At 41.5% G+C, this 20,861-nt stretch overlaps 1 protein-coding gene across 4 annotated transcripts in view; it reads right to left on the minus strand.

Moving 5' to 3' along the window:
- Positions 1-20,861, minus strand: part of BEND7 (BEN domain containing 7) — a 44,502-nt gene that overhangs the window by 22,058 nt on the left and 1,583 nt on the right. For 2 of the 4 annotated variants that reach the window (XM_015872150.3, XM_085512352.1), the window contains exons 2-5: positions 17,974-18,057; positions 7,754-8,053; positions 2,545-2,667; positions 143-408 (exon numbers count right to left, since the gene is read on the minus strand). In XM_015872150.3, coding sequence (XP_015727636.2) covers positions 143-408; positions 2,545-2,667; positions 7,754-8,053; positions 17,974-18,057 — 773 coding nt within the window. Of the gene's footprint in view, positions 1-142; positions 409-2,544; positions 2,668-2,980; positions 3,002-7,753; positions 8,054-17,973; positions 18,058-19,573; positions 19,799-20,861 lie in introns of those variants that run through there. The other 2 variants (XM_085512362.1, XM_085512369.1) reach the window with 2 other exon arrangements.

A 20,861-nucleotide genomic window follows, 5' to 3' on the forward strand; every position in this document is an offset into this window, starting at 1 on the left:
ACCTGTCTCCATTCCAACCTACCCAAGGTTTTCTTGTTTATTCAGCATGAAGACGGGATACATTTCAAGCTGACATGTGTACATGTTTTCCCAGATCAGTGCTTTAAAAACCTGTGATTCAATGTATTGAAATATAACTTACATCTGATGAAGCTGATTCAAGGATAATTCCAAATCCCGTAAGAGGGGTTTCTATGTTGAGAGAGGGTTCAATTGCTTGTAGACTGGAACTTTCAGGGGTCGCTGACAGCTTCTTATCATTCTCAGCAGCACTGGTTTTCTTATTCATAGTAAATGGCTCACCAGTTTTGAGGGGTAGTTTTTTCTTTTTATTTCTCTTTCTTGATATTGTCGACTTCTGAGCACAAATCAGAGGAACAGGAGGTTGTTGTCTGTTTTGAGTCCCAACTGAATGAGAAAAAAAGTAATGAATTGAATTTATAGACAAAGAAACGTGTATAACCACACAGACACACCATTAAACTACAGGCACACTGAACTCATCCTCTGGATAAATGGTGTAGTTTTCAGTGCTGTTTGTGCATGTGGAACAGTTACATTTTATCTCCTTTGCATAATTTTCCTGTCTGTACAATGGAGATAATGACACTGAGCTCCAGTATGAGGTATTCAAAGACACACTGATGAAAATTAGAAATACACGGCTCTTCTTCCTTCTGACCACTGGATGGTCAGTGACACAGAGGGCTTAAGTAACAATTAATTTGTATGCTCTCTTGAATGACTGAAAATCTCACTGTCTTTTGAGCATCTTCTCTAAAACAGCACAAGTGTGAATGCAATTAGTTATTTTTCTGAACATAGTCACCAAGTTAATTAGTTCAGCAAGAACATTTCAAATATTATTATGTCAAGAATGAGTGAAAACACTTTTCGATAGTTTAATTTTTAGGAAGGAAGTCACACAGTTCTATCAGGTGGGTTTTTTTTGCTCATACACAGAAGCTGACAGCTCACATCTTACAATTGAAACCTAAGTGATCATATTTTATATTTATCAATGTTTCACATTTTCTGGTACCCACCATCCACAGTCATTTGTACACATTAAGGCACCAGTCCTGAACCCACACCAATGTGACAGAACACCGCAGACGCAATGACTTGTCTCCGTGGATCAGTTAATAAGATTAAAGGCAAAATGAAAAAGAAATCTGAAGCGCTATACATCTTTGTTTTACCACACTCAAATCGTTCTGAACTACAAGTGAAATACAAAACTGTCCTCATCTGCAATGACTGAGGAAAAAAAGAAACCTTATTGCACTGGTTATTGAATGATTTCTTGCGCACTTCATTTCCAATAACAACTTACAATGCTTCAATTTTTCATTTAGCATTTGGACAGAAGGCCTTCTGAATACCAAAGGAAGCTACTACACCTTCACATACATGTTTACATTTTTCTTTCTGTTTTTTCTATTACCAACAACAAAGACCAAACATTTTCTTTTCTGTACAAAGCTGTTTTTTCCATACGTATCAGAAAATATGAACTACACCCTGGTCTTTGCATTAAGAGATTCACAAACTGTTTATAGGGTAGATATATAGTAAACCAGAACTGCTTTTGCTATCAAGGAACCAGCTCTTCAGGCTTAAAGTCCAATCTGTACCTCTCACTCACAAGTCATTTTTAATCAGGCCCATAATATCAGTGCAATCAGTGTGCAAAGAATTCCCTGCCCCAGCCAGGACTGTAATACTGGGCCTTCGTGTCCTTTTTTTTTTGTAAATGTTTGACTTTTTGAAAGGCATTTCCAGTTGTATCAAGCGATGTTACAAAATCTGCCTGATCCTTCTCTTGGCTCACTATGATAAGCCCTTCACTCCACCCATTCCTGTGTAATTAGTCCACATTCCCTATTCTTACAGAGCTGGTACTGTACAGTTACCACAAGAGAAAAATCCCCATAGCTCCACTCCCCATCATTCACAATGGACGACAAAACCGTTGTGAATAACAGCTGACAGAGCCTCCAATCTAACTCCTCATTAATATCTACGCTAATTTTTATGAAGCACAGGGGCTGTAACTTCATTGCAGCCTGCAATGAACCACCTAATTCCCAACTGCCACAGTTTCATTATCTTAGAATCACAGAACCACACAGGTCAGAAAAGATCATCTGGTCCAACCGTCCACCAACCACCAATATTTCCCCACAAAACCACGTCCCTCAGCACAACATCTAAACATTTCTTGAACATCTGGTTCTAATGCTCTTCTGGCACTGCACAGCTCCGAACCCAACAGAAACCCAGCCCACAGAATGTTCCCCAATGAACAGATGTTCGCTAGCTCCATTAGAAGCTGAACATAGCTCAACAGAGGAGCTGATAAACCAGCCTGAAAAATGGGACATCGCATTTCCATAGAGCCTGTGCAAATTTCACTTTGAACAATTAAAGAAGGAAACAACTCAGGTTTTTCTAAGCCTCCAGGCAGACTTGTTTCTACCAGACCATTTCTCTGAACAAGGAGATGCTAATCATGGGCAGGCATGGGACTGGTCATTGTACCTGACTGAATCTGGATCAGTTTCCTCATGGTCTTGAGCTCCTGAAGAATAGCCTGTAGAGTTGACTGGCAATTACATGTACAGCAGTTTGGTCCAATTGGTGAATTCACCATTGGGATTTCTCCTGAAAGAGAGAGGAAAGAAATACAGGAGAGATTATGGAATCCACAATAAAAATAAAAATGATACACAAGCATTTGAAACTGTTATCAATACACTTGATCATGAAATTAGATCCAAAGCAAATAATTTTCTATGTGGCCCTTTAAGAGGAAGAGGTTGCTAGGCTTTATCCAATTGCTAGTATGTGCAATTATATACAGTAGGGGATGGCTCAGAGCCTGAATACAATGCACTCTTCACAGCAGGGCTCTCTATTGTCAGGCTAGTTCATCCTGAATAACAATAGCACCAAACCTCATTATAAACATACTCACTTTATCACGCACAAAAAAGCCCATCTCTCAGAACAGTCCTACAAAGAATGAAGACAGGCTGTGTAATAAAGGTTTATACTGCACATTCAATGAGGGCCTTAGAATTTTTAAACTGCTTGAATGTTACGTGTGACTCTTTACCACATGAAGAATTGAGAATGAAAATAAAATCTTCTATTCAGAGAAAAATAATAAAAAAAAAAAAATTAAAAAAAAAGCACCACATGCAAGGAAATCTTTGAGATTTTCTCCTCTGTCGCCAATGTGGAATTGTTTCTAATGGCACATTTTCCATTACTGCAACCTACAAGATGGGTTTTCTGTAGCTTCTCTTTGATGATTCGCATTGTGGTTGAACAGCTTCTCCTTTTGTAGTAGCTTTTACTAGTGTTTAACTGAGTTTACACAGTTCTATCTCTCTGCAATGATACTGTTACTACGTTGGCTTCCAGATGTTTTGCACAGTAGGTCCTCAATTAGGACAGGCTGTAACAGCTCCAAGTTTTCAAGCTTTACCTGAACAGTTGAATCCTGTGCTTTAGCTTAAGATAACACTATCCCTGGCTTTAATATTGCAACAAACAAACAAATCCAAAATACAACGTAACTCCTAGCAATACCTGCTTGAAACTGAGGCCAGATGGACTGTACCTCCCTTCATTTCAGAACGTGCTTAGCATCATTTAAATTGATGGCTATTTTACTGCTCGTCAAAGCATGCAAGAGGAGGGATGATCACTTTATGAAGACATACAGGAATGGAAGGAACAAAAATCATCTCACTTGGTGTCACATGTGGTTGACTTCAGAAGGTGTAATTCCCTTTTTCTTCCATATCCTGACAGTTATCAGGAGCCCTTTAATCATTTCTTAGCTAAAGTGAACATAAGCAACTCATTTAATCTTTGCTCATAAATCCTTCCATTTTTCATTATTACTTTTGCTTTCCTCTGAAGCCAAACCAGTTATTAATACCTTTTTAGGGTTGGTTTGCATGCTTTTCATCAGTGCTCCACTGATGTCAGACCTGCACACATTCTCTGACTTCAATTTTCATTCGCAATGGCTAACGGCAATTAGCCACAGCTGAACTGATCCAACCCTTTCTCAGGTCTTCCAGTGTGCCCTATGCTCCTCAAAACACCCCTTCCAGATTCTTGTTCTCTATCCACTTCCATTCAGACTGAATTTGCCTAATGCAAAATCCATCACACCTGAGAAAAGTGGTGTTTTCTCTCCCAGAAACGGGTTACTTGTGGAACTAAATACAGAAGACTCCTACTAAAACAAAACCAGATTACTGACTCAGCACAGCCCTGCCTTGTTTGAACTCTTTTTCATCAGAATCGAGTATTCAAACTGGACTCTGGAAATAGTATCTGGTAGACTATAGTGAGAGACGGGGCTAATGGCTTTTGTTTTCTTCTTAACAAAAACTCTACATTGTGGTGAATTACTCGTAAAATTGGACAAAGCAAATTCCACCACTAAATACCTGTACATCTTCCTTGTCGCAATATAATACAACCCTAATGAAAGCATGCAAGCAGCCAGGCTCCCAATGGAAAACCAAAAGGTCTATTTTCCCATTGAGGAATGGAGGATTTACATTATAATCCCCATTAGCATTGATAGAAATTACCCATGTAAATCTACCATAGATACTGGAAATGGGAAAAAAGAGACCGCCAATATTTCAAATCAAAGAAGGGTTCTACTGACTTCATACATATTCATGGGGGTTTTTTATTTTATTTCTACCCTCCCTCTTCAGATCAGCTGCTGTTTTGTGAGAAACATCTTGTAGAGTGTTCTCAGTCATTGTTCTAAGCACTACCTTTATCATTTTTAGAGGACAAAAGCAACCCTTTTCAACTTGTTATAAATCAATTTTTAATTTTAAAAAGAGAACAGACTTTTTATTTTTATGAAGGAGTCTTTAAAGAGCCATCTCCTTCTCTTTTGGAAACTAGCCAGAGTGTGAATTTGATACTGGCTCGTATGATTGAGACAAGACAGAAATACATCACAGAACTACACTGCTTCCCCTGTGTGAGCAGCAAGTAGCCCAGGACAGTGGTTCTTACAGCTGGATCTGCTGAGAGTAAATTCATTTAGGGTAATACTGCTGTGCAAGTTTATATTTGAAAAGCATTCAAATGAAATCCATTGCAAACAGTCTTGGTGTAACCAAAAAAAGAAATCCAGCTGCTGCATCACTGCCAGATTGACTACAGGACAGAAGAAGTGAAACTATTTCAGACAGACTCGAGTCTGCTGGCTGTAATTGGATAGGCATGCTTAGCACTGTTTATAGCCCTAAGATGCTTCTGCTAAAATCAGCGAGTCACAGACATCTACCTGACATCCCAGCCTGCAGAACTGCTGCCTTAAGTCCAGCTTGGAACCAATCACTTTGCTTTGCCTGTTCTTCCTTATGTTGCAGCAATGCATAGTCTCTTCTCATTCTTCCTTCCCTCTTTTTGTCTGTTCTTTGCCAATATTTTTTTCACAACTTCCTTCCATACCAGCACTTATTGAACATTAACACCAGCCTTTTCCTGAAGCACCTTCACCATGCAAGTAAATAGCTATACTAGGCAGATGCATTTAGATGCCCATTACATTCAAATTTGAGTAATTCAGGCAGCCTACAGCGAATATTCTCCAGACCCCAGCTTCCCATCCAGTATATACCCAATGGACACAAGCAGTTTCTTTACTCCTGTCACCAGCTATAGGGGCCTGGACATCTCCTCAGCCATGACCTAAGCCTGACAAGCCTAGGTAACAATCCTACTTCCTGAACAGTGCTCTTCTGCACCAAAAAACTGTGCACTGGGTGAAAAGCACTTACAGAGATCACTTGCAGCTCATGTCATTAGCTTTCCTTTGACAGACCAGGCAACAGAACCCAAGCAGAGAGATTGCCCTGCAGGATCCGGAACACCCAGCTGGAGGCAGAATCTATAATCTGCCCTCAAAGAACTGGGCAAGCCACCTCTCAAAGGTGGCCAGGGGAGAGGGCCCACACCCAGCTTTATGTAACAGCCTTAAGATTACATTCCTTTCTGCAGCAGAAGAGCTGCAAAGGGAGGGGTGGAAGGTGTCTCCACCCAGGCTCCTTCAGTGCACTTTCCCAACATGCGGGAGATTTGGGCATCCATCCTGCAAGGGACAGCAAGACCGTTCAACACCGAGTGACTTTCTCAGAGATTATTGGAACCTGTGGGATATCAACAGTCAGCCAACAACCTCTTCTCCTCATATATAAGAAATATAGAAAACTAAAGAGCTAACATTATCTTGCAGATGGGGCCAAATCCTGTCAATATGGTTTAGTTCACATGCTGAATCAAGCCCCTGAGGGAGAAAAAGGTGCTGCTCCACCTACTTTCTGGATCCAGGAACCAGGCACCTAAGCTGTGCAGGCTCAGGCACTTCTATGCGTGCTGAGAACTGTCCCTGCAGGTGCTCAGGAAGACTCAGGTCAAAGAGGGAGCCAAGTCCTTCCACACTTCAAATCCCACCACGCCACATATAGATCAGATTTTGCATTCAAGTCTAAAACAAGCGTTAGGTCTCCCTTTGCTCCTACATCTGATTCTATGTTATACTGTATCTTTAAATAGTGGCTTTTTTTTTTTTCTTTCCCTTTTTAAAAAATAAGTGTTACAAAGCAAACAAACCTAGCATGACTTACTGCAACCTCTTTCCCCATGTCACCTGGTACAAGCTGAGTGAATCATTGTCCATAAAGAAAAACAGTCCTGTAAAACTTAAGTCTGTGTATCTTTCCATGCAGGGATTACACTTCCTATAGGACAGTAGTGAGAATAACATCAGAACTTCTTTTTTGGTATGATACAAGCAATGAGAGCATGTTTGCCTTTACATAAGGACACACAACTTTATGGAAAGTCTGAGTACCTTCAGAGTCAACTAGAAACTGAAAATTGATACTGTTTTCAGGTGCAATCTGACATTTATTTTTGCCATCCAGATGACAGAACTGAGGTGCTACTTTTATATGAAAATCTTTCTAAGTGCAAGGCTGAATATCTGGAGGAAAAGCCTTAATTTAGATCGTTAAAGAAGACCTTCAGGATTCTGGCAGTAAAACCCGCATTCTCACTGGGTTTGATGACAGTAAGAGAAATGCATTCAAAGGACACACCTTCCCACTTACTTTAAGATACAATTCTCTGCCAGAACAAGATGGACCACTGCCTTCTAGATGCAGCACAGGTAGTCTCCATCCTACCTTCTCTCCAGTGGTGCTGTCAGAATAAAACCCTATGGCTATACTGGGATTTTGTACCTTAAGTCCAGAAAAGAGTTGTAAACCTGATTCCATCAGCTTATGACAGCCAGTAGAATCCTGCTCCACAAGTGGTGTCACAACAGTGCTACATTACTCATTGCAAAGAGGAGTGGTAGAATTTGACATTTAATTAGCTGTGAATACGAGAACAATGGCCAAAGCTGTTTTAAGAAGCACTGTAAAGAAATTAAGCCTGTACAACAGAATTGAGTAATTCTGCCCTATCACCAGGAATCCGTTTTCAAGCCTAAGACAGATGGTTGCAGAATGCACTATGCCCACTTTCACACCTTTTCAAAGTGATAACTATGTGCTCATTTTGTTGACTCCCAACTATAACTGATTTCAGTGTAGCAGCACAATAAATCATCAGAACAAAGGCAGAAACTTAGTGCAGCACAAGGAAAAAAGAAAAAAGCACTATTCTTAGTATCTAGTTTAGATCATACCATTGGATGCCATGGTTCGTGTCTGATTTTGGAACGTTTTGGATCGAGTCCCATACTGCCCTGTAAAATGGTTATCTTCGGGTGATAATTCATTCCATGTGTCGCTATCGCAAGGGTGAAGGCTCTCCTCTGGCTCTGCAGGGGGATCCAGGTGCTGGGCCCAGGCCAAGTCTAAGTCGTAGGGCTCCTCCTTCAGTTTTTCTCCTTCTTTGCCAACTCGCTGATAGATTCTTCCAGTGCTGTCATTCAGTAATCTTCTCATCCCTGTAATTTGTTTTTTAATTTCCCGGCTTTCATCTCCTAGTGAAAACAGAGCCACAGTTATCACCGTAAATTAGCAAAAAGAAAAAAAAGGTAATGGGTTGAGATCAGTGATTTTAGATGCCAGTACGTTTCTAGCTGCTGAAGTACGAAACTAAATAAATAAAGAGAAAGAGGTGGTTGAACAGCAGTGGGTACATCCTGGGCTATGCTTTAACACAGCAATGGTTGAGATCTTGCATGGTTAAAAGACATGCTGAACCTGGCTTTCTTCATGCTGTTTCTAAAGCTTTGATGAGCAAGATTATTTTTCTGCAGAAGGAAATAATAATAGCTAGAGCAGTTTCAAATGCTCTGTCCTTTTAAGAGACTGATCCTATTCAGGCACTGACATCACTGAATATTTTCTGAGTACAGCCTAAGGAATATCAGACCTTTATGTATCAGTTTGCTATATGCTTAAGGATAGATCCTACAAAATAAAGGCACAAAGCAATCATAACACGCATAGAGTATAACGCTGCATCTCTCGATTTTAATAAACAGGATCAGTTCCTTACTCCACAGAATTTAATATTACTGGATTATACAGGAATAAATTAAAAAGCAGCTAATACACGTATAACTGTATACAGCCTTAACTGCTTGATGTCTTCAAAATGCAGATTATGGGCACAAAATGAAAATATATACAAGAAAAATGTGTCTGTTACAAATAAATCCAGGACATTTAAATAATAACAATTACATACTTTAATACTCCCGGCTCCTTTTAAGTATTAATTTTATGTAGGAAACTGCTGATCGCACAATGAATATATATGTTTTGAGCAGATAGTAGCTATTTTGCTCATAAAAACATACATTACATTTTGCTAGTAATAAGGAAGTGTTCATAACCACTGTTGAAATAGGAAGCTTCTCTTTTTTAATGGTAATAGAAAAATCAAACATCCTAAGCAAACGGAATAGCAAAGATCAAGAAATGGATGGATCAACTCTTCCTACACGGCATACTTTGTACAGCAATACCTGGTATCCCTGAACCAATTTACATTCCCATTTCCCAAAATAAACCTATTTTTTGGAAAAACAGAAGTGCGGAGAATATTACAGGAGAAATAAAAACAGAAATAAAACACTCCAAAACCCCAAACTCATTGTGCAGTGGCTCCAGTACAACAACAGGGCATATGAAAGCGTGCTAATGCCAGGCATGTCAGCTATTTTATCAATTCAACAGTGCCATTTGCTTGCCTAAACTTAGGCACATGCTTAGATAGCTGGCTAAGCCAGTGGGTTAAAAAAGCAGCAGCACACGATGGCCAAGCTCAGCACGCCCAGGGACACGTAGCACCCAGAGAACAAGCTGCTGACGGGGCCTCTAAGTGAGCTGTATGGTCAGAGCATGCTCGTGCTGAATCAGTGCAGCTCCCACTTGACCTGGCGCCCTGGTTCCACTTGGTGCCGAGCCAGCTGGCTCTGGCCCACCCCAACCACAGCAGGAAAAGTGGACGGTTTTCAGGAAAGCTTCTGGTCTGAAGTTAGAAAATAGCTGTCAGCCCCATGCAGAGACACTAGAATGCTGTCTTCGCTCCAGCTGAAACACTGAGAAAAAGCCATCTGCAGGGAAGTTCCACATTACGTGTATTTTGCTATTTTGTCTGCAGCTTTGTGTGTGTATGATTTAATTAACAAATGATGCTCGTTGGACTCAAGCCAGTCAGGGGTTCACTGTTTCACTTCCCAGCCTCAGTGGGAAATGAGAGGCCTCAGAAGACCATAGGACTGCGATTACTGCCCACTCCTTGCTCTGAGCTGAGGGCTGCCCTTCCCAGCCACCCCTCAGCCCCCAGTGCTCCCATAAAATCCCCTACCATCGATGCCCTTCAACAGCACGTGCTCCTCTCAGACCTTTATGTCAGCAAATCCCATTGGTCCTTAATGGCAACACGTAGGTAGTATCAAAAAAAAGCTTCCCACCCCCTTCCTTCTATATGATTTAGTGACTACGCTCCATTGCTGGTCAGGTGACTCATTGTCTGAAAGATTAAATTTCTCTTACCCAATTACATAAAATATTAATTGAGCCCATTCTGCCCTGATTCAGGTCACATGTTTCTTTTTATAGAGGTCTTCCTCTATAGTGACATGAGCAGACTTGCCTCCAAACAGCAAAAACCCTGCATATTTATCACAACAAACACAGAACTTGCTGGAAGCTCTGGTTAAGTATATCTTTGCCTTTAGGTACATCTCTACATCCCTACTTAGAATAAGTAGACTTCCCATTTATGAATTGCTTTTTCTCCTCCCAAAAACGTCTTCTTATTGGAAGGAGAGTCCTTGAAAACATAACAGTGAAGAGTAGGCAAAGCCTATAGTGCTCAAGTTTATAACAACGCATTCATTCATGCCACCCAGTTATGACTTCTCCATCTCTTTGTGGATTTATTTTGTATTTGTGGATTTATTTTGTAACTGCCCAGCTACTGTAGCAGTCTTACCAACACCATCTGCCTCAGTGCACACACACTGTCATTAAAACAGATTTAACTTCTTGCTCTCCCATTACCAGTGCTACACCCATTACCAATACAAGCTGGAGGATGAAAGGATTCAGCACAGTCCTGCTGGAAAGGACTTGGGGGTAGTGGTGGATAGGAAGCTGGACACAAGACAGCAACGTGCCCTCGCAGCTCAGAAAGCCAACTGTATCCTGGGCTGCATCAAAAGAAGCATGGCCAACAGGGCAAGGGAGGTGATCCTGCCCCTCTACTCTGCCCTGGTGAGGCCTCATCTGGAGTACTGTGACCAGTTCTGGACTTCCCAGCACAAAAAAGACACGGATCTCTTGGAAAGAGTCCAGCAGAGGGCCACAGAGATGACTAAAGGGCCTGGAGCATCTCCCCTATGAAGAAAGGCTATGTGAACTGGGTCTGTTTAGCCTTGAGAAAAGAAGACTGAGAGGGGACCTGATCCAGGTCTATAAATATCTGAGGTGTGGGGGGCAGAGTGGTGAGGCCAGACTCGTTTCAGCAGTGTGTGGAGACAGGACAAGGGGAAACGGCCAGAAACTGGAGCATACGAAGTTCTGCATGAATGTGCACAAGAACTTCTTTACAGTGATGGTGACGGAGCACTGGAACAGGCTGCCCAGGGGGTGGTGGAGTCTCCTTCTCTGGAGATATTCAAGACCCGCCTGGATGCCTACCTGTGTGACCTGGTGTAGGGAGCCTGCTTTGGCAGGGGAGTTGGACTCAACCTCTGGAGGTCCCTTCCAACCCTGACAATTCTGTGATTCTGTGACCAGGAAGAACAGTGTTTGGAGCGTGCAGCCCAACCCATATGCTGGAATTCAATTTCTCTTCCCTCTTTGGGACTTTTCTATCACCCTGGTGTGTATTCTAGCCTTTTTTTTGGAAGCCACATGGGGATATACTGGGGACTCCACAGCACTCCTGGGGAGGTGGGAATGCAGACTGAAAGCCAAGGTTTTGCTATTTAGATTGTCCACGTAATCCCTTTGGTTTTATTTCAAAGCAATGAGTTCATTTGCAAAGTACTGCTCAAAATAGATAAGCCTGGCAAATTACAGCCCTGTTTAGGAACTTACACGTGAACATAATATTAGTAACAGAAACGTATTAGCAATTTCTTAAAAGAAATTACTACTGTAGCCATTTCTGACAGCCCCCTAAATCCAAACTGTTGGGTTTGTTTGTTTGTTTTCAGACGACCTGACTGTGATTTTATAAAACAACGAAAGACAAAAATCTTTTCATAAATTCCGAATCAATTATTCATAAAAAGTAATCTTCCCCTAAATTAAATTCAATCGCTTTCCTTACTGAAAGTATGTGCAATGCTAAAGCTGACTGCTTGCAAAGCTGCAGGTTTCAAATGCACTCATCTGAAACAAGTGTCCTTTTAGCAACTGACATCTGTTAACGGGACTGTTAACAATCTTAGTTAATAAAGTATCGTTGATAATTCATTAGTTCAGTTTTTGCCCCTAGATTTCTGAACATTTGTCACTATTATGCTTATTAAATTTAATACACAAATATGGCTAAATGCCTACAAACAGATTATAGCTTTCCAAATAACTTGCCAAATACTATCAAAGTGCTACTTACAGTGACAAAGTGACATCCAAGCACACCCATATGTTAAAACATTAATTATATTCCAGCAAAAAACAAAACAGGGGGAACTATATACGTAATTAATGAATGTCTTTTGAATGGATGTATGAATGAGTGAAGGTTGGCTGATAGGCTGTATAACATCTTCCCCCTCCTCTGATATACACAAACAACAAACATTCTCTTGGCCAAAGGATTTCAATATTTTGAATTTTCTCTATTTATTTCAACACTTAAGAGAAATGTTTTGGGAAACATTCATGACTGGTTGACTTCACATAAAGTCAGATTTTATTCCGTGTGCTGGCAAACACAGCTCCTAAAGAAAGCTTCCTTCCTTGGCTACATATCAGGCTGCCCATGGAAGGAACGTTGTAGCTCGGAGATTGCCACCCTTGTGTCAAACTAGGCTGGAAATCACTGAGGGTAGGAAAAGCAGCAAGAGACTGCTAGACAAACACATGTGAGGTGACACTATGTGCCTGGTTTGTAAGGAAACAGGGCTTCAGAGGTGAGGGAAAAGAACAAGGCGGTGCGTATGGCTTGGAAGTTTCAAGAGCTCAGAACTAATTGCAACAGAGCACGCAGGTTATATAATCAAATGTATTAAATGCCGGTTTGTTAGGCACCGCTTGAATGCTGCTCTGCCTGGAGCAGGGCCAGCAAAACTCAGCTGCCCATGTTTGAAGAACTTGGAAGGGCTAATTCAGAGTTCTGCAGGGAACGGGGGAGGCAAACGCCTTCGGTGCACTAACCAAAGCACTGCTGTGAGAATCACTTGGTATTCAAATGGCTCCTTAGAGAACAGCACTTAGCTAAGGAGAAAGTTAGGTAGCCCTTCTCAGCTAAACCACACCCGTATCAAACTCCAGCTTTCAAACACAGCTCCTGGAACTGAAAATAGTGACGTTAAGCACAGAGAAAACAGAGGAACCACGTGCGTGCTTCCTTATCAGATCAAAGGTTTTCCTAAATCATTTGTTGTGACTGCTCTGTGGATAATGTCAATTGGGCAACGGTGTGGCCAACCTGACTGGATAAGTGCACATTTCTCAAGGAAGCGATCCCCGTGTAAGCTGGCATGTAAGAGCCTACAGTGAAGTAGCACAGGCAACAACACGCTTTACAAATTAGAAACTTAACCCAAGTCAACAGGGAGAGCAGCAGTCACGAACGCTGTCAGGGGGACAGGAAAGGAACGTGAGTTATGAGATGGAGACTTTTACTACCCCTAGCAGACAGAGGGATATTTAAGCAATCCCAGTTAAGGCATCTTACCACTGCTCTGAAATGTCATTTAGAAGCATTTACTTCATATCATCACACAAAGCACTAAAACTGTATCTTCAGGTAAAGGGAAGCACCCTCAAATTAGATGCTCTCACCCTCACTCCAAAGCTAAGCATGAAACGTGGGTTTATTGATATCTCTGCCCACTGAAAAGCCCAGGGAGTTATTAACATCCCAAACATTATCATATGCAAATTGATCTGCAGAATCAAAGTCAAGGGTCAGAGCCTGGGACCATTCAGAATTTCAGGTGTTATGCATCACTGGAGGATGAATCAGAAGTGACACAACAACCACCTCAACAAAATAACTCTTTGGAAGAGACTGGTCAAACTGTTTCAGCATTGCCCAGCAAGATCCAAAGCAGAAGTTGCAAACTCTGTGCCACACTGTATCAGGTAAATCAGACCTCAGGAAGCTACAAGTGAGCATTTATATACCTCTGGGGTCATATAATTAAAAATATAATCATAACAGATGTGCACTAACTTCTTCTTGGAAATATCCTAGGTCAAGATCACACTTCAACTCCGTAGGGAAATGCTCTGCAAGGTTGGTTTATTTTATATATGTTCTCAAATGATCTTGTATGCAGTCTTAATTATAGAAGCAATTATTGCAACAATCGTACTTGGGGTATAATTCTATTAAAAGTACCAAGGAACTTCACAGTGTTAAGCCAACTTCTTCCTCTACGAATAAATCGCAAAGGATATTATTTCTGGGACAGAATAAATTCTTGGAATTAGTGAGTAACTTATGCATCATTCCCCTGCTCCGAGAACACATTCTTTATTTTATCGTGACACAGTCAAGTTATTAATCTGCTGCCTTCCATTTCAACAATGTGAAATGCTGTAAAATGCACAGACACCTGCGTTATAGCACATTTCAGTTTCACTTTATATCAGTCATAAACATCTCTGCTTTGGACATCTCTCCAAAACAAATGCTCCAAGCACACTGTGTGTAGCATTCAATTTTATGAAACTATAAAAGTTCTTCACTCTTAATTACACAGACAAATGTCTCATCACACATTTGGTTACCAGGATAATATAATTAGTTTTCTACATTAACCTTTCAAAGATAGAGCCTGAATTTCAAGTTGAAAGCATTGTAAAAACATTCAGCCTGGAGGTATATTATACTTCCGCTTCTTTTTGTGTTGATAATAAAATATTATGACTGAAAAGGAAAAAAAAAAAAACCAGCAAACCAACAACAAAAAACCCAGTCCAAGGTGGTATATGCAAAAAATAATCAGAGACAAGCCAGCTTTAACCAGGGCTGTCCAGAAAGCAGGTAGTACTGTCCCCTCATGGGTCAGTATCTCCAAGTCTGAGTTAGCAGCCTTGACAGAACATCAATGCTGATCACTGGTTAAAGCTGAAAACAGGTCTGTCTTAAACCTTGAATACGACAGAGATTTAAGCGCTTCACTCTCGCTTGCCTTTTCAGTTTGAGCACCCTCCTGATTTTAGACAAATAAGCCCTTCCTTCAAAGCATAAAAGATGGCAGTCCTTGCCTACAAAACACAGTAGCAATACACTGACCCTAAATTTTGCAGAAGCTGTGCATCCTTTGCTTAGAAAGCTGCAAATTCTCATTTACCGTCTTATCAGAGCAAAGGATCAGAAAAGATGACAGGTCACCCCATCTCCCTCAAACAACTTCTGCATCGCACCTGCAAGCTTCAATTTCATAAGCTAACCAGGCTCTATTTAAAAGTAGCTGGGCTTTACACTCTTGCAGCTAACAGAAGTTTCTTCCAGCACCACACAAGCTCCCTCGAATTCACAGCCCCATTTACACAAAGCTGTGTTTTCCCTATGCCTGCAAGAATAAAATATCATCTAGGTTCAACACAGCTTCCCAGACAGAATTCTTCAACTTACTCATTTGTGTGGGAGTCAAAAGCAAAAGGCCAACCTCTATTCAGCAGTCTGTGGGGACAGGACAAGGGGAAATGACCATAAACTTAAGCATGGGAAGTTCCACACCAATATGTGAAGGAACTTCTCCACAATAAGGATGATGGAGCACTAGAACAGGCTGCCCAGGGAGGCTGTGGATTCTCCTTCTCCAGAGATATTCAACACCCACCTGGATGTCTACCTGTGCAGCCCACTGTAGGGGGGCCTGCTTTGCAGGGGGGCTGGACTCGGTGATCTCTAGAGGTCCCTTCCAACCCCAACAACTCTGTAATCCTGTGGTTTACTTTAATCTCCCCCTGTTCTCACAGGTACATCTCCTGAGCTTGCAACCAAAAAGTGAACATTAAATTCCAGACAAAGCTTCACTGCTTCATTTGTAAAATGACATTAACATTTCCCCTTTTCTGCAGTGAATAGTTCCAGTGACATATTTTAACAGCAATTTACATACTAAAGGCTGCATCGTATTGAGGCCTCAACAGCTGTAGTCACCCCAAGGATCAGTTAAAACACCTACATCAGAGAACAAACTTGACTCTAAAGCAAGAGCAGAGCAATTGTGTGGATACACTTCCAGGTTGGTTTTTGGCATAAATCTTCAAAATTAAGTGAAGCGGGGATTATAACTTCAGACTCATTTGTATTTATCCTCAGAAAGAATGGTAAGGTACTGCAACTGGCCTAGAGGTGTTCAAGGAAAAGGCAGACATGGCACTGAGGGCTGTGGTTAGTGGGCATGGGCCAGTGGTTGGACTGGATGACCTTAGTGGTCTTTCCAACCTCAGTGATTATTGGGCAGCTCACCAAGCTGGAGAAAACATCTTTTTCCTCTCATCCCTGGAGCACAATGAAAAATTATCCCATGCAACATAAAATATTTGAAAGAAAAACTGAAATGCCACATCCAGCCACCTCAGATCTCCTCTGGAAGGTGGGAGCTCAGAACTGAAGCACCGAGTGCAGTTCCTGCCACCTGCTTTGCCCGCATCTCAGATCACAGCCTTTGTCATTAAGAAACTAGATAAAAGTGGCCACCAATGTAAGCTGCTGTGGACAAAGCAGAGAAGGCTACATGAGCTCTCAGTAACCTACTGAACCCAACTCCCACAGGAAAAAAAAAGTCTAGATCGCAAATCCTGCACTGCTATAAGTTGTCAAAAAACAATGGAAGATGGAAACTCGGGACATCTCTAGAATAAGTACCTGCTTTTCACAGCAGCTGAAGGTAGGCTCCAGAACTGCAGTTCTTCTTCATGACTTAGGGTTGAAGAAAAAGCATTTAAAGTAAATCAGACCAAATCAAAAGCGCTTACACAACAAAAAACCCAAACATAAAGTTCAGTGGCCATCTTCACACTTCTCCTTGGAAATGGGCTTAGGGAAGTAATATTTGCTCAAAACCCAAATGGTGAAAAGCTGAGAAGGGAATTTAACACTGCTTTCATCCTTGAGTAAATATCCGAACCATCACAAGATTCCACACTGTCCAGGATGTCCCTCTTTTCTCTATTTGCTGCTGACCTCGAGAAGAGCATATGGCGCAATGAATTAAGGAGACATAGGCATTCTACCCACAGCTCGACTTCAGCTTCACATGCTCAAGCCCAGTGCTTCTCATTGACTCTAGGGGGCAACATACACAGATGGCATAAACCTTAAATCACCCTATAAATATATTTAGGTTCCCAACACAGCTAAGGAGAGTCAGACAACCCCAAATTTCTTGCTGTGAAAGCAGCTGCTTTCTCCAAAGCCTGAGCATGGCGACCAAGAGTTTGCTTTGTATGGTAAGAGTCATTATTGTAGTTCAAAACTTTGCCCCAGTTCCTCTGAATTTTGCTCACTGTCCTGTCACAAAGAGGTTCAGCACCCAGAAAAGGTCCTGATGGGATGGAGGGGGGCTGGAAGCAGGAAGACAAGTTCTACAGCAGAAGAGTTATGGAGGATAACAAGCACACAGGCAGGAAAGATAAAGGTTCACAGCTAACTAGTCCTATCATGCTATACTATATATCATGCTGCAGACTATATATTACTTCTCTGTTTTCTTTACACATTTTTTAACTGTTGATTTAATTTAATTTTCCCATGGCAGGATTAGCAGGCAGGCTACAGAGGTGAAAGGACATTACATTAAGACAGCACATTAATCCTCCATCCCACCCAAGGCAGAAGCAAAACCAAACAAATAGCAGCTTCCTGGAAATTGAATTTCTGTTATCCAGATGTCAAAGATGTAATACCCCAATTACACAAACTATTGCCAGTGAAGCATGCCAGCAAATATGCAATGTAAATGGGGTGAGCACAGAGCTGCAAAACTGCAGAGTCAGCATCTGGCTCTCTGACTGAGTGATAATTAGCACTGTGTGTAGACACTAATAAACATTTACGTCTGAAATTACAACTTTTAGCAGCGTTAATAAAGGATATATTGGCAATTCGTAGAATAAAAGGGTCTTGAAAAGAACGTCATATTAAACAATGGCAGGCGCTTCCAGTGCTTGCACAGAGATTTTTTTCCTCCCTAATTGCAAATGGCCACACTACGTTGCTCTGAAATTAATCAACACAAGCACATACCTAAAGAAATGGGTTCTGTTTCTTTGGTCTCCCCATTAACATCATTGCCGTAGTCAGAGATCTTATATATCTCATGATGGTAATCTGGAATGAAAAACGATAAAAAAAATTAGAACTCAAGTGATCTGGAAAAAATGAACACTGAACACATTGCTACAGTTTTACTGCATAATTTATCAATATATCTACAGTTTATCTCGCGTACATCAAATTAACCACAGAAAATGTGCTCTGTATCAGCACCTCCTAGAAAAAAAAATAATAATAAAATCAAAATAACTTTGTTCGCACTGGAGAGCTCAGATAAAATATTTCACAGATTTCAGGGAATAGCTGCGCCTGTCCTAAATTACTGTGTTCATTTTCACAGCAAATTATCCCACCAGATGCCAATTATCTGGCTTCTTGCTTTACAGACAGAAAGCAGATCCACGGCGAAAACTCCACCTTCCTAGAAGCCAAGTGAACTTCCAAACTTCATCTCAATGAGAAAATCAGCAAGATGCATCGCAGGTGCATCTTTCAGCCATACCTCGATGTTAACAGCCTCTGAGTTCTGAGGAAAGGAGGCTTAAGGATATTTACTTATAGAAACTAACGCCCACAACAGGCATAACGATATATATTAGCATCTTATATTCTAATCTGTGTTACAGGATAGACACGAAATTAACTGTATTTCAAATGAAATAATATTTTGCTGTGAGGGTCTCTACGGTAATCACCAGCACGTGTGCAGTAAAAACAGCTTTGTTTACACATGTGTACAGAAAGAATTGTAATTACATGGGAAAAAAACCACCATCCAAGGGCAACTCTCTTGGATTCTATTTCTGACTCTGCTACCGGCACGCACTTTGTCCTTAGGCAAGTCACTCAAGACTGAACAATATATGCAGTGTCTTGAAATAGCTGCCTCATCACCAAGCTCCTGGAGAGCTGAAACCCTCCCAACACTCTGTTAGTCCCCTGAAAACCAGTTCTTACGTTTACCTGCCTCACAGAAAGCCAGGTAGGGATTAACTCCTGGAAGAGCATTTTGAAGGACTCAATTAAAAGGCACAAGAGAAAGGAAGGGCAGCACCAGCAGCTCCTCCTCTGAAGAGGAACGCACCTGCCTTTCTGACCTAACAATCAGCTTCAGAATTCTAAAGGTCTCCAACAAGTCAAACATTCTTTTTGTTACACGCTGTTTATTTGTACAGTGTGACTGTCATGATGGCTCAAGAGGAGGAACAACCCAGTAAGTAAACCAGAATCAAGCATAACGCAGCACCACAAAGGAAAGAAATGTCAGCAAGTTTTGGGGGGGGGGGGGGTGAAAAGAACATACTGAAGTCAGCAGTGAGGTGTTAATCAAGTAAGTAGCGTTGGGGTTTTCTGAACCATGAAGTGGGAGAAAAGTATATGGGCTGCCTGACGTGTATGGGGTAAAGGTGAAATACAAGCTGCAGTATTGAGGAAGTAAATGCTGTAAGTATAGAATTTATGCAGACTGCACTCAGAGCCCATTAGCTTTTCTTTACATTTCCTTCTTTGCAAGTTCTGCTAGAGAGTGCACATAGGAACTCGGAATTAGATGACTTACAGATCTGCATACCTCAGACATACAGTTTACACGTGGTTTCTCCTCCACTTCTCTCTGTGCATCCAGCTGGGCACCATCCGTTTCTGCCCTACAGCTGCAGCCTGGAAGTCACTGCTCTGCACCCCAGAGGTGCACTCCCTCTCAATCTGCTCATCACACTGATAGGGTGCTCTGAAGCTTCTGGGGACAGACTGAGCACCTTAGATGGCAGGGTTATTAACAGATTGCATTACAGACCGATCCAGCATCCCATTTTCTCTTTGGTTTCCTTCTTACGCCTCGTGTCACAGTCCAGGCGCTGTGAAATCCATATCAATTTCACAACAGTAAACACTAAACTGTGACATTACTGAGCGACTCCAGCAAGAGGCAAAGGCCAATTACAAGAGACAACTATTTATCCATAATTAGCTTCATAATCAACTGTGATAGAAAGAGGCTACGTGAGAACAGACTCACATACAAAACGTGATGCTTATGCCCCCCACCCTCCAAGTGTGAACACAGTCCTCCAGGATGCGATTTTCTTTCAGCATGCCTTTCTATTTGAATCCCTACATCCAAAAGCAGACCCCAGATAATAAAGTAAGAACCGCTAATAATAATTAATAATTAACCACCATAAATGAATTTATCCAATTCAAACCAAGTTAAACAGATCACCTTACGCACTGAGGAATGTTTAATCCTGTCAGGACTGAGAATTTGCACAATATTAATACATTTGCCATAGAGCACACCTTCTTTTTGCAGCACTTTGAGGAGAGAAATAAAAACCGAGGCTTCAATTTCAGTTTTGTTCGGCTGCACGTTTCACTTTCCAGCCCTGCACAAACTGCCTCGGAACATGTGATGCTAAGAAAGCTCACAAAGCAAACCTATTCCTGATAGAAATGAACCCCCTCCGGTGGCTCTGCTGATGTTTACAAAACCTCCAATGAATTTCAGACAAGTCTGACCAGTCATTGTCCTTCTATTTTGAGCAGCAGCATGTGCAATGCTCCAAACCCTCCTAGAGTTAAAGCAGTTATTTCAAGCGAGCTCGTTTCCACCTTCACGTTTCTCTGCTTCTCATCTGATTCTGCCACACTCATTTAAAGACCTCACCTCCCCCATTCAGCGAGTACCAAAAGTCACCCCCCCCACACACACACACTCACCCCTAAGCGCTGTATTATCCCAAAGCAGTCACCTGCCCTGAACTTGGCATGCACGACACACACAGCATTGCTGGCGAATATTTCAGCTCAAGACTTCAAGACATGAGAGGGGAAGGGGGGCAAAAAGATACATAGAGAGA

Source organism: Coturnix japonica, chromosome 1, assembly GCF_054131305.1.
Source record: "Coturnix japonica strain WE chromosome 1, WE-NBRP24, whole genome shotgun sequence".
NCBI lineage: Eukaryota > Metazoa > Chordata > Aves > Galliformes > Phasianidae > Coturnix > Coturnix japonica.